The following is a 12190-nucleotide window of genomic DNA, read 5'->3' as shown; positions in this document are numbered from 1 at the left end:
ACATCCAGAGAAAGAACTATGCAGTTAGAATGCAGAGTGAAACAGACTCTTTTCTCTTTTGTTTTGTTTTGTTTTCTTTCTCATGGTTTCTCCCATTCGTTATAATTCTTCCATGCACCATGACTAATGTGAAAATGTGTTTAATAGGAATGGATGTGTAAAGCACATATCAGGTTGCATGCCATTTTGGGGAGGGAGGGGGAGAAAATTTAAAACTTATGGAAATGAATGTTGAAAACTGAAAATAAATAAATTAAATATTTTTAAAAAGAAATTAGAGTAGTTTAATGACCTGCTTGGCCACTTAGTGGTAGAACTAGGAATAGAACTCAAAAGCCCTCAGTCTCGTCAGCAGACTGCTTTCCATTCAACAAATTAAAAAAAAAAATCCTCATTCATTTTAAAAACCAAAATGAGCAGCAGTAAACTCAATATGTTAAAAGAAATTGAGAAAGGATTAAGCCCAAGGACATAAGACAAATAATACTGTGCCCAGAGATCATGATCATAGCTACTTTTTTTTTAATCTGTAAGGGATTGCTTCTTATGGAAAGATACTTATCCTATGATTTGACATAAGGATTTCAAATGAATTTCTCATAAAACCAAATTTCTACATATTAACAAATGAGTTTTTTTAATCCTTGCTTCTTGTGTAACTATTATCCCTAGGCTGTCTATATGAGGTTTAAAATTTGTGACAAAAGTTTTAATCCTATGCTGTCAGCCCATCCTATAATGACAAGAGAATCAGATTCTATGACAACTTTGAACTATGGCTGTTCTAAGAATCTCAATGCTCCTCTTGACACTGAATGAATAGATGACAGAAACAAGTTCTGCATTCTCTTATCTGCTTAACTATTGATACTCTCAATAAGTGAATAGATACATTCACAAATATATGTATATTTGTGTATAGATACATATACATGTGAACCACCTTAATAACTTGCAGAATGAAAGCAAGAGACAAAAGGAAGCTGCAGATAAACAGCTGAACACACAAGTTTCACATGGAGAGGCAAATCTAAGAATCAGGGTAGTTTTTGTTTGGTTGGCTCTTCTTTTTTAATTATTCATCCAAAGACAACAGAAACATCACTTCTTGGGACACCTGGTCATCTACCATTGTAGTGCCTAGGAAGAATGTTTTCAAAAAAACCAACCAAACAAACAAAAACATCAAGGTAACTTACTTTTGTGCCACTACTAGTTTCAGGGGATAGGACTGCAGATTGGACCTCTGATTCCATGGGTATAGGCAACTCTAAGAGGAAGAAACATCTTATAGTAATGCAGGCTGGCAACTCTGCAACTTTTAATGAGATAATATAGAATTTCTTCAAAGAATTTAATTTTTGTTACTGTTTGTTGTTCAGTCAATTTTTAGTCATGAGTGATTCTTTGTGATTCCATTTGGGGTTGTCTTGGCAAGTCTACGTTAGTGATTTGCCATTTCCTTCTCCAGCTCATTTCACAGATGAGGAAACTGAGGTAAACAGAGTTAAGTGACTTGCCCAAAGTAAGTACACAAAGCCAGATTTAAACTCAAGAAGATGATATTTCCTGACTTCAGACCCAGAAGTCTATCCATATACCACTTAGCTACCCCTAAAAAGTATTCAACAAACCCTTCAAATTAAATTATCATACACAATGTCTTCAAAACAAAATGCGGGCATGATAAAATCAGCAAAAAATATCTTGTGATAAATGCAATTGGGGTGTGGGGGCGGGGTACATAGTACAGGCAGCTATCAAGGTGAATTCTGGAATAGCAAAGCCAACAAAAGGTCAGAGTAAGATATTTTTCCAAACTAAGACAACTTAGAAAGTCTGCAGGAGAGGTCTGTGACACCAGGGTTGGGGCTAACCCAGAGTGTATATGGGTATAACAGCAGTAGTAGACTTTGGAGGTGCTTCAACAGCAGCAGCAGCTTTGGAGCTCTAAGCTTTTTAGAAAAGATAATGGGGTTGGACAACTAGTCAGAAAGAGATTGCATGGCACCCTTTGCTGGCATTGGGGTGCAGATGGTCTTGACTGGCAAATTCATTGCCTATACTCAGTTCTAGGGCAGAGCTGAGTCCCTGTGGTTTGTCACAGGGAAGCAGGGGGCCTGATAACAATCAGTTCAAGGGCCAAGAATAGTGCTAGCACTTGTGGCTGCAGACGAAGAAGCCCTTTCTGGGTAAAGACCACAGCACAGACCAGAAGAGTAGTGAGCACATCTCTTCCTGCATCATACCACCCTGGAAGCAATAAAAATTGTTCAGTGTCACAACTAGCTCTAAAAACAATGGCAAGAAAACCCTGAAGCTTAGGATAATGCCTCTCCACGCTTAGGTGAGCAGAGCCCAACTTTTACATTAAATACAAATAGGCTGCAAAATTAGGAAACAATAAAAAAAGAATAATCAGCAATACCTACTACAATGGCAGGGAAGACAAAAAAAAAACAAACTCAGAATAAGACAACAATGTGAAAACACCTATGAGTAAAGCCTCAAAGAAAAACATACTCATTAAAAACAAGGCCAAGAAGAATTCCTGGAAGAGTTAAAGAAAGGGCTAGGAGTAGAGGAAAAATTTGGAAAAGAAATGAGAGCAAAGCAAGAAAATTATGAAAAGAGACTTAACAGCTTGGTAAAAGAGGCAAAAGGAAATACTTAACTAAAAAAAGTAATCTTTAAAAACAGAATTGGCCTGACGATAAAAGAGACATATAAATTTGCTAAAGAAAAGAACTCCTTAAAAAGCAGAATTGACCAAATGAAAAAGGAGGTTAAAAACCTTGTTCAATAAAATAATTACTTAAGAATTAGAATTGAACAAATGGAAGCTAATGACTCCATGAGACATCAAGAAACAATCAAACACAATCCAAAGAATGAAAAAAAAATTGAAGAAAATGTGAGATACTTCCTCGGAAAAACAAATAACCTGGAAAATAGAGTAAGGAGAGATAACTTAAGAATTATTGTACTAACTTAAAGCCATGATCAAAAAAAGAGTCTAGGTATCATATTTCAAGGAATTATACAGGACACCTGCCTTGATATCCTAGAACCAAAGGATAAGCTGGAAAGTGAAAGAATCCATGGATCACCTTCTGAAAGAGTTTCCAAAATGAAAACTACCAGGAATATTATATACTAATTCCAGAGGTCTGTAATGGTAATGGAATAGGAAGATCTTCTCCATCCATTAATAGGCTTACGTGACCACATGTGTTCAATCATAGCTATGATACTTCCTGAGTCACATAGATCCCATTGGGGAAGGAGCTTGGTTACGTGGAGGCTTGCTTGTAGGAAGGCTTTCATACCTTTTGGCACTAAGCTAATTAGGCACTGAGTTACAAGAGTAGTGATGCCTTCTGGTTCTGAGCCTATTAGCCAAAAGTGCACATATGTTCTGAGGTGAGATTTTGCTTTGGCGGTTTGCTCATGAAAAGGACCTTTTGATTCCCTGGATGGGATGCTGAGTAGCCTTTTTGTTAAGAGCCCCTCCAACTACTCAGATGAAAATGCTCCCCCAATATGGTGGTGAATGTAGGTGGTTGTATTACTTTGTTCAGACAGTTGGAGCCCTGTCTGTTGATCTTTGTGCTAATTTCTCTGCCTATAATTTCTATGCATTTTCACCATGTTCAGGGTGCTGACCTTTCCCCTGAACTAGTAAGTGTAATTAAAGTAAGATTGTTGACCCCTTAAAAGTGCCTTTGCTTTAAGAAAACAGATCAAAGAACCTGTGCTAGCAGGCCATCCTGGGTGTGCCAGGGTGCTTGCTGTTACAGGGTCCCAGGTCAAAGAAAAAATATTGCATGTAGCCAGAATGAAACAATTTAAATATTGTGTGGCTACAGTCAGGATCACACAAGATTTATCAGTTGTCAGATTAACAGAGTAGAGAGCTAGGAATATAATATTCTGTAAGGGAAAGGAGCTAGGGTTACAACAAATAACCAGTCCCTGAAAAACGGAGTATAATCCTTCAGGGTTAAAAAAAATAGACATTTAATGAGAGGACTTCAAGCATTCCTGATGAAAACATCAGAGCTGAATAGAAGATTTGATATTCAAACACAAGACTTAAGAGAATCATAAAAGCAATAAGTGGCTCAATAAATTTGAACTGTTTCCATTTCTATATGGGAAGATAATACTTGTGACTCCTAAGAACTTTATTATTGTTAGGGCAGTTAGAAGGAGTCTACATAGACAGAGGGCATGAGTGTGAGTAATTATGTTGGTGTGATTTTCGAAAGGAAGAAAGAAAGAAAGAAAGAAGGAAGGAAGGAAGGAAGAAAGGCAGAAAGGAAAGGAGAAATGAAGAAAGGAAGGAAGACAGAGAGGAAGGAAGGAAGAGAGAGAGAGGAAGGAAGGAAGAGAGAAAGGAAGGAAGGAAGGGAGAGAGAGAGAGAGAGAAAGAAAGAAAAAAGCAAAAAAGAAAAACAGTGACAAAGTGGATGCACTGGTTGAAGAGGGAAGGAAGACAAGAATGGGGAAATTTTCTCAAACAAAAGAGGTGAACAAAGAAGAACTTTTATGGTGGACAGGAAAATAGAGGGCGATAGTGGGCAATGCTTGAACCTCACTCTCTTTGGAACTGGTTCAAAGAGAGAAAAGATATATATATATATATATATATATATGCACTCAGTTGTTTATAGCACTATATCTTACCAAAATAACAAAATATCGGAAGTAAATGGATAAAAGAAATATGGAGGATGATAATAGGGAGGGTAGATTAAGGGAGGCAGCAGTCAGAAGCAAAAGAGAATTTTGATGCGGGAGAGGATGAAAAGAGGGGGAGAAGGAAAAACGAAGAAAGTAGTATGTGGGGAAATGCAAAGTTAGTAATCATAACTATGAATGTAACTGAGATGAGCTTACCCATCAAACAGAAGCAGACAGCAGAGTGGATTATAAACCAGAACCCAACAATATGTTGTTTACAAGAGACACAGTTGAAACAGAGAGACAGGCATAGGGTTAAAATTTATTATGTCTCAACTGAAGTAAAAAAGACAAGAGTAGAAACCATGATCTCAGACAAAGCAAGAACAACAACAACAACAAAAACATAATTAAAAGAGATAATCAAGGAGACTATTTTTCTTTGGTAAATGGGATCATAGACAATGATATATATGTATATATACATACACACACACACACACACACACACACACACGCATACACACATATGACCATTACATTGTTGGTGGGGTTGTGAATGGATCCAGCCATTCTGGAAAGCAATTTGGAACTATGACCAAAGGGCTATAAAAATGTGCATAACCTTCGACCCTGAAATACCACTTCTACGGCTGTATCCCAAAGAGATCATACAAGTGGGAAAGGAACCCATATGTACAAAAATATTTATAGCAGCTCTTTTTGTGGTGGCAAAGAATTGGAAATCAAGGGGATGCCCATTAATTGGGGAATGGCTAAAAAAGTTGTGGTATATGAATGTAATGAAATACTATTGTACTATAAGAAATGGGGAAGATACTGACTTCAGAATAACCTGGAAAGACCTACATGATCTGATGCTGAGTGAGGGCAGCAGAACCAGGAGAACATTGTACACAACCACAGTCATATTGCTTCTGTGATGACTAACTTTGATAGACTTGGCTCTTCTCAGAAGTACAAGGTTCAAAGACAGCTCCAAAGGACTCATGATGAAAAGAGCTATCTACATCCAGAGAAAGAACTACGGAGTCTGAACCCGGATTGAGGCAAACTATTTGCTCTCTTTTTTTTTCTCCTTTTTTTTGGGTTTTGTTTCTTCTTTCTCATGATTCATTCCATTGGTCATAATTCTTCTTTATAACTTGACTATTGTGTAAATAAGTTTAATGAGAAGGTATATGTAGAACATATATCAGCTTCCATGCCGTCTTGCAGGGGATGGGAGAGGGGAGGGATGGGAAGAAAATTTGGAACTAAAAAACTTGTGGAACTGAGTGTTGTAAACTAAAGATAAAAAATCTAATGAAAAAAATACTTGTTAGGGCAGTTAGAAGGAGTCTACATAGACAGAGGGCATGAGTGTGAGTCAATTATGTTGGTGTGATCTCTGAAAGAAAGAAAGAAAGAAAGAAAGAAAGAAAGAAAGAAAGAAAGAGAAAGAGAGAGAGAGAAAGAGAGAGAGAGAAAGACAGAAAGAAAGAGAGGAAGAATAAAAGAAGGAAGGAAAAAAGAAAGGCAAAAAGAAAGGCAGAAAGGAAGGCAGAAAGGAAGGGAGAAACAAAGAAAGGAAGGAAGACAGAGAGAGAGGAAGAATGGAAGGAAGAGAGAGAGAGAGAGAGAGAGAGAGAGAGAGAAACAATGACAAAGTGACAAACAAAACTATGAGCATTATTGACTAACAAAACAGGGGAAAGCAATAGATGAAAAAAATAACCATAAAAAGTTAAGAGAGAGCTCCAACTAAGAGGAAAAAACAGTCTGAGGGCATGAAATAATATGAAGAGAGAACATGAAAAGAGTATTAAAGAGAAAGGAGAACAACAGGGAGATGAAAAATAGGAAAGATCCATCATCGGATTGTTTATAACAAATTCTTTTTACCATCAATGAGAAAAGCGCTATCACATTTGTATCTGAACATCAAGAACATTAATACTACACAAGCAAAAAGAGAACTAAGGAAAACAAAGATGGGAAAAATAATCAGATAAGATGAAACACACACAGAAGTCCATATTGGAGACAGCAGAGTCTTGTTTTTCCCCTTTCAATTGTTATTATTACTTCTTAAATTTTAATTCTAAAAACCAAATTAAGATGAGCATTTCCACACACAAACCAGAAGAGAAAATGAAGATCGTGCACAAACCTATGGATCCATACTATAGGCACCTTGCTTTTATTTTTAATTTTAGAATAAATTCAACATATTATTTTGAAGGCTCACTTCTTGTCCTCATCTGTTTGTTTGTTTGTTTTTCTTAAATATCTCATTTAGCCACTTTTCTTATTTTCTTTTTTCTTTTTGGAATTTTTTTTTGTTCTTTAATTTCACTTGTCAAAATGGGGAAAAAAATAAGCAAAGTAAGAAGGAAAGATCATCAAAGCCCTTGTAACAAATGTGCATTTTTTAAAACAAAACACATTGCTACACAAGACATGTCCAAACATTAAAGTTTCATTCTTTACTTTGAATTGATTACTTCTCTGTCTTGAGCAGGGTAACATCTTTAATAAACTGTCATTGGGAATTGTGTTGGGTCATTGCAAAGAAGGAAGGAAGAAAGATTTATTAAGCACCTACTATGTGCAGGCACAAAGTATGAATATGTCATTTGATGTTCACAGCAACCCTGGAAGGTAGATGCTATTACTATTTGCATTTTGCAGTTAAGAAAACTCAGTCAGACAGAGGTTAACTATAATGCCCAGGGTCATGCAGCTACTAACTTCCTGGGGCTACATTTGAACTTGGGTCTTCCTGAGTCTGGATCCAGTATTCTCTCCACCAGGCCACATAGCTACATCTAGAAATGATCAGAGTTCTTAAGTATTTTAAAGCTATTTGCCTTCAATGTGTTGTTGTTATCGTACAAATTGTTCTTCTGGTTCATCTCAGTTTACTCTCCATCAGTTCATCAAATCTTCCCAGATTTGTCTGAAACTTTCTCTTTCACCATTTCTTTCTTTCTTTCTTTTTGGGGGGGGTGGTGGTGGAAATGACCTTCATTCAACTTGTTCACCAGAGTGGAAATAAAAGTCTGTACTAAACCAAATGTTGGTTACTATAACTTCTGCATCATAATTAATATCCAAACAGATTTTTAAAAATATTCAACTCAATCAGAGCCCACTATGTCAGAATCAATAGCTTCTTTTAAGCCACAGTAACACTTAAAAACAGTTAAGACTTCAATGTAGAAATTCAGTTGGCTAGAAGACTAAGCTTCCAATTTAATCAAAAAAGAATTACAAAAAGGCAAAATTTTAGTTTTCACAGAGATACAGTCCACTGGAAATCACTAACACTGGACAGTTCTTAAAAGTCCTGAGATAACATGGAATCCAGGTACCCTCACTGTTGTCCTTTCTTTCTGATCAGAGATTTATGGATGTGTGGAATCACGCCACCACCAGCAATTGTTGCCTTAATAAGAGGGTCCAATCCTTCATCCCCACAAATGGCAAGCTGCAAGTGGTGAGGAGTAATGAGCTTCACCTAAGTCTTTTGATAAACCTCTGCAGTTAGATAATCCAGGATGGCTGTGCTGTACACAGCAGTGAGGGCTCCCACCTGTCCAAGGCTCCTTGTCAGACACTTCCAAAACTGACGAATGAGGCCCACTGGGAACTGAGAGCCAGCCCTCAGGGAGCTGGAAACTACCTTTGTCTTTGCCTTTCCAGAGTCCTTTCCAGCTTTCCCACCAGCCATTTTGAGATGTGTGTGAAGCTCTCTTGCACACATGCTCACCAGAGAGAATGGACGGCAAACACCTCCCACCAGCTACTGCTCTGGTGCACTACAATTCAAAATGCCCTCTTTTACCATTTCTTATGACACAATAGTATACAATTAAATTCATAAATCATGTTTTGTTTTTCCATTCTACAGCTGATAGGTGCCTTATTTTCTAGTTCTTTGCTATTACTAAAAAGTTGTTATAAATGTTTTGTTGTTGTTCTTGGATATGATCGTTTTCCTCACTTTGTTCTCTAAAGGTTTTGTACATTTTAGTGATTTCTAAAATATATTTCCAAGTTGCTTTCCAGACTGATTAGATGAATTTACTTCTTTACCAACAGTGTATTAGTGAGTGTGAGGTGTAAACTCCTAGTTGTTTTAATTATAATTTTCCAATAACTGATGATCCTGAATACTTTTCATATGCTTGCTAACAGCCTTTATTTCTCCTTTTGAGAAATGCTTGTTCATAGGCTTTGAACATTTTTCTATTCAGCAACAGATTTTTTGTGGTTATATTAGTTTGTTATATATCTCAGATTTCTGATTTGTATCAGGGCAATTTTCTATAAAGGTTTTCTGTGTGTTTTTCCCTGCAGTTTGCTATTTCCATTATACTTTTAACTGCATTAATTTTGTTTGGGGGCCACTCAGCTTTAGGTCACTAATGAATGGATTCTCAAGATACCTAAAAAAAGTGGAGAATACCAAAATTTTAGGAAAGTTTTAGGCCTTTTTGTCACCAAACAATTGGTCATCAAGAAAATATTAAAAAATCGGATGCCCACTTTCATATCTCTACAAAATTTCATGAGAATAATCTGTACAAGCATCAAGGACATCATTGAAAAAGGAATAAGAAAGGAACAGTCAGCCTTCTGCTCATAATATCCCATAGCAGAACACATCATACAATGAAAGAATTGACTGAGATTCTTTGAGGAAATGAAAGGGAGTGCACCCAAAGGTCAACAGAGGGAAGGAACAAGGTGGGTATGAATAAGCTGCAGCATATGACAGACAAAAAAATGAAGGAGGAGCTGAGTAAGGTATATTATCCAATAAATGTACGTGTGAAAAAGAAAATGAGTTGATTAACTGGTGATAGCAAGAGACGATTTATAGATAGCTTGCCTCCTTCATCTGTATCCTTCTGAGTTGGAAAAATAAGGAAAAGCACTCAGCACACAGTGTGGACCATTTAGCAAGCTTATGGAAGGACATGGGCAAGAGTTACACAGAATGGGCAGACGTGGATAAGTCACAGCATAGAGTCTGAGCATAGGTCCTTAAATATTTATTGAATTGAATTTTTGGAGGGAATACTCATATTGATGAAATCATAAATCCATCCAAATAGGGGGTCACCAAATGACTGGAGGCCATTTAGTCTTCACTAAATGGATAAGCTTGATTGATTCTGAATAGGAGGGGTTGTTTTGAACCTAACTGGGAACTAGTAAAGGCCTTTGTACCCTAAAGGAGGAAACCCACAATAAGAAGCAAGATATCAGCTTTGTGGTCGTGGGAGGGGTGGCATCAAGACATGGTCTATACTCAAAGCAAAAGTTCAAATGTAAGTTAGACTGTTGGACTTGACCAGGGTCAAAGAAGTAAGTAGTTGTCCATAGTAGTTATAGTTTTTATTGTTTTTATTTTTCTGTCTTATGTCTGATTTAAAAAAAAGATTCCTATGATAAATTCTTTTTATATTATGAATACATAGTTGAGAGAATATAAATGTCCATAGAATGTAATACAATAGCATTATTTCTTTTTTGGACTGACTATTATGTAGCTTTGACTTATGCAAGGAATATGCACTTTGGTGACATTTTGGGTACTATAATTCCATGAAATTTTCCCTGATCTATCTTTCTCTTCTTCCCCCCATGACAATTTTATCCTCAGGACTTATATAGCGCTGTCTTAAGCAATCCTCCAATGCATAGATCATATGATATTGTATATTATTAGTGCGGTTTTCTTTACATAATAAATATCTAAAATATTTATGAATGAATTGGTGGATAGTGAGACTGCAGTGTGAGTGTGTGTGCATACACACATATACACATACATACATATATGTATATAATTGTGTGTATACATATGTACATATAAATATGCATATACACATATGTGAGTTTGAATTATGTATGTGTAGTGGCTAAAATATTTCCCCAAATTGTAGGGAACTCTGTTTAATGGATACACTGGTCTTTTCACATGGAGACTGAGTCCCTTGGGCCCTCATGCTACATTGTTAACAAAGCCTCCACATCTGATAATTGGACATCACTTGATGACAATGCAATAGGCTCCACCCATATGAAAAATGTTTGAACTTGTATACTAACTGCTTAAAATTACATTATCTTTATAATTAGTGTTCTGATTAGATAATATGCTTACTATGGTAATATCTACATCTACTCTAACCATCCTTAACCTATTTACCCTAATATTTTTAATATTCATATAATTTCACTTTCACAAAAGGATTTGCTTTGACTTCATACTGAGCACAGACTCATTTTGTGTCATCTGGGTCTTAACACTGCTTCCCTTTCACAGCATTCAATACTTATGTCATACAAAGAAAAAGAAACATTTATTTGGATTCAGAAGACCTAGATTTGAATGGAGTGTCTGGGAACAAGGAAAGAAAAAAATAACAAACACCTGTCATGAGGTGTAATATGCACTGATTTTGAGACTTAAATGCTGATAAAGTGAGAGAGATACACTATGCATTTGATCCACAATATCATTGTATGATTTGATCCACAATACGAGTAAACCTAAGGAATAGGAGTTTCCTTTCTTATGAGTGTCACCATTCTTTCATCTGACCTGTATCCTGTTTAAAAAGAGGTATACTTATTGAAGAAGCATAGTTTAAAAATAATTTTTTTTACTTCTGTTCAAATGAGAGTTGCTTTATAATGAGAAGTTCTTAACATAACAAAAGCATTCTTAATTTAAAACTGGTACAGCCAGCCTCTCATTTTATTTCCACCTACTCCAGCAGCCAACAGATAGTTTACCTTGGACAAGAATAAAGAACTCCTCTGCTCATACTTATGAATTTCAGAAAAAAGACATTACTCAGGGTGTCTTTTTTTTTCTGGAATTCTGCAATGAAATTCTATATCACTTTGGGATCATAGGTAAACCTTGAAAAGAAGCTAACATTTCAATCTACAGAATTTCAAGGAAACCCACAATTTCAGCTTCTCAGGGCAAAACCTTTAGCTTTGTAAACATCATCTCTCACCAAGCCACTGTGTTCACTGGTCAGAATGAACAGATCGATTACTTTTATTCGGCCATCCAAATTCTCATCATCCCTGTCTCTGTATGCCTCTGTTTCTCTGTCTGTGTGTATATCTGTCTCTGTCTCTCTATCTGTCTTCCTCTCTCCCCCTTCCTCCTTCTGATTTTGTGTTTAATGTTACTAAACCAAGAAGCAAGGGTTCTTTGTATATCCAGTCATAAAGAAATTCTGCAGAAGGATTCTTTGAAAATCTTCCCCTTAACATGAACTTACTGAGGTGCGGAGCGAAGATGGCAGCTGGAAAGCAGGGACTAGTGTGAGCTCCCTGCCGAGTCCCTCCAGAAACCTGTAAAAAATGGCTCTGAACCAATTCTAGAACTGCAGAAGCCACAAAACAGCAGAGGGAAGCATGGCTCCATCCCAGGACAGCCTGGATGGTCTCTGAGTGAGGTCTATCC

At 36.6% G+C, this 12190-nt stretch overlaps 2 protein-coding genes across 2 annotated transcripts in view; both read right to left on the bottom strand.

The window, feature by feature from the left end:
- The window catches only part of IMMP2L (inner mitochondrial membrane peptidase subunit 2), a 458439-nt gene that overhangs the window by 349216 nt on the left and 97033 nt on the right, over positions 1-12190 (bottom strand). The gene's annotated exons all lie outside the window — the stretch shown is intronic.
- On the bottom strand, positions 8066-8422 carry LOC118850067 (histone H2A.Z-like). The gene is made up of 2 exons (XM_036759267.1): positions 8228-8422; positions 8066-8179 (listed from the first exon to the last, which is right to left on the bottom strand). The coding sequence occupies exons 1-2, from the start codon at positions 8420-8422 to the stop codon at positions 8066-8068; spliced, it is 309 nt and encodes a 102-aa protein (XP_036615162.1).

Source organism: Trichosurus vulpecula, chromosome 5 (genome assembly GCF_011100635.1).
Source record: "Trichosurus vulpecula isolate mTriVul1 chromosome 5, mTriVul1.pri, whole genome shotgun sequence".
Taxonomy (NCBI): Eukaryota; Metazoa; Chordata; class Mammalia; order Diprotodontia; family Phalangeridae; genus Trichosurus; species Trichosurus vulpecula.
Note: the sequence above shows the minus strand (reverse complement) of the source record. Positions and strands in the feature narration are given on the sequence as shown.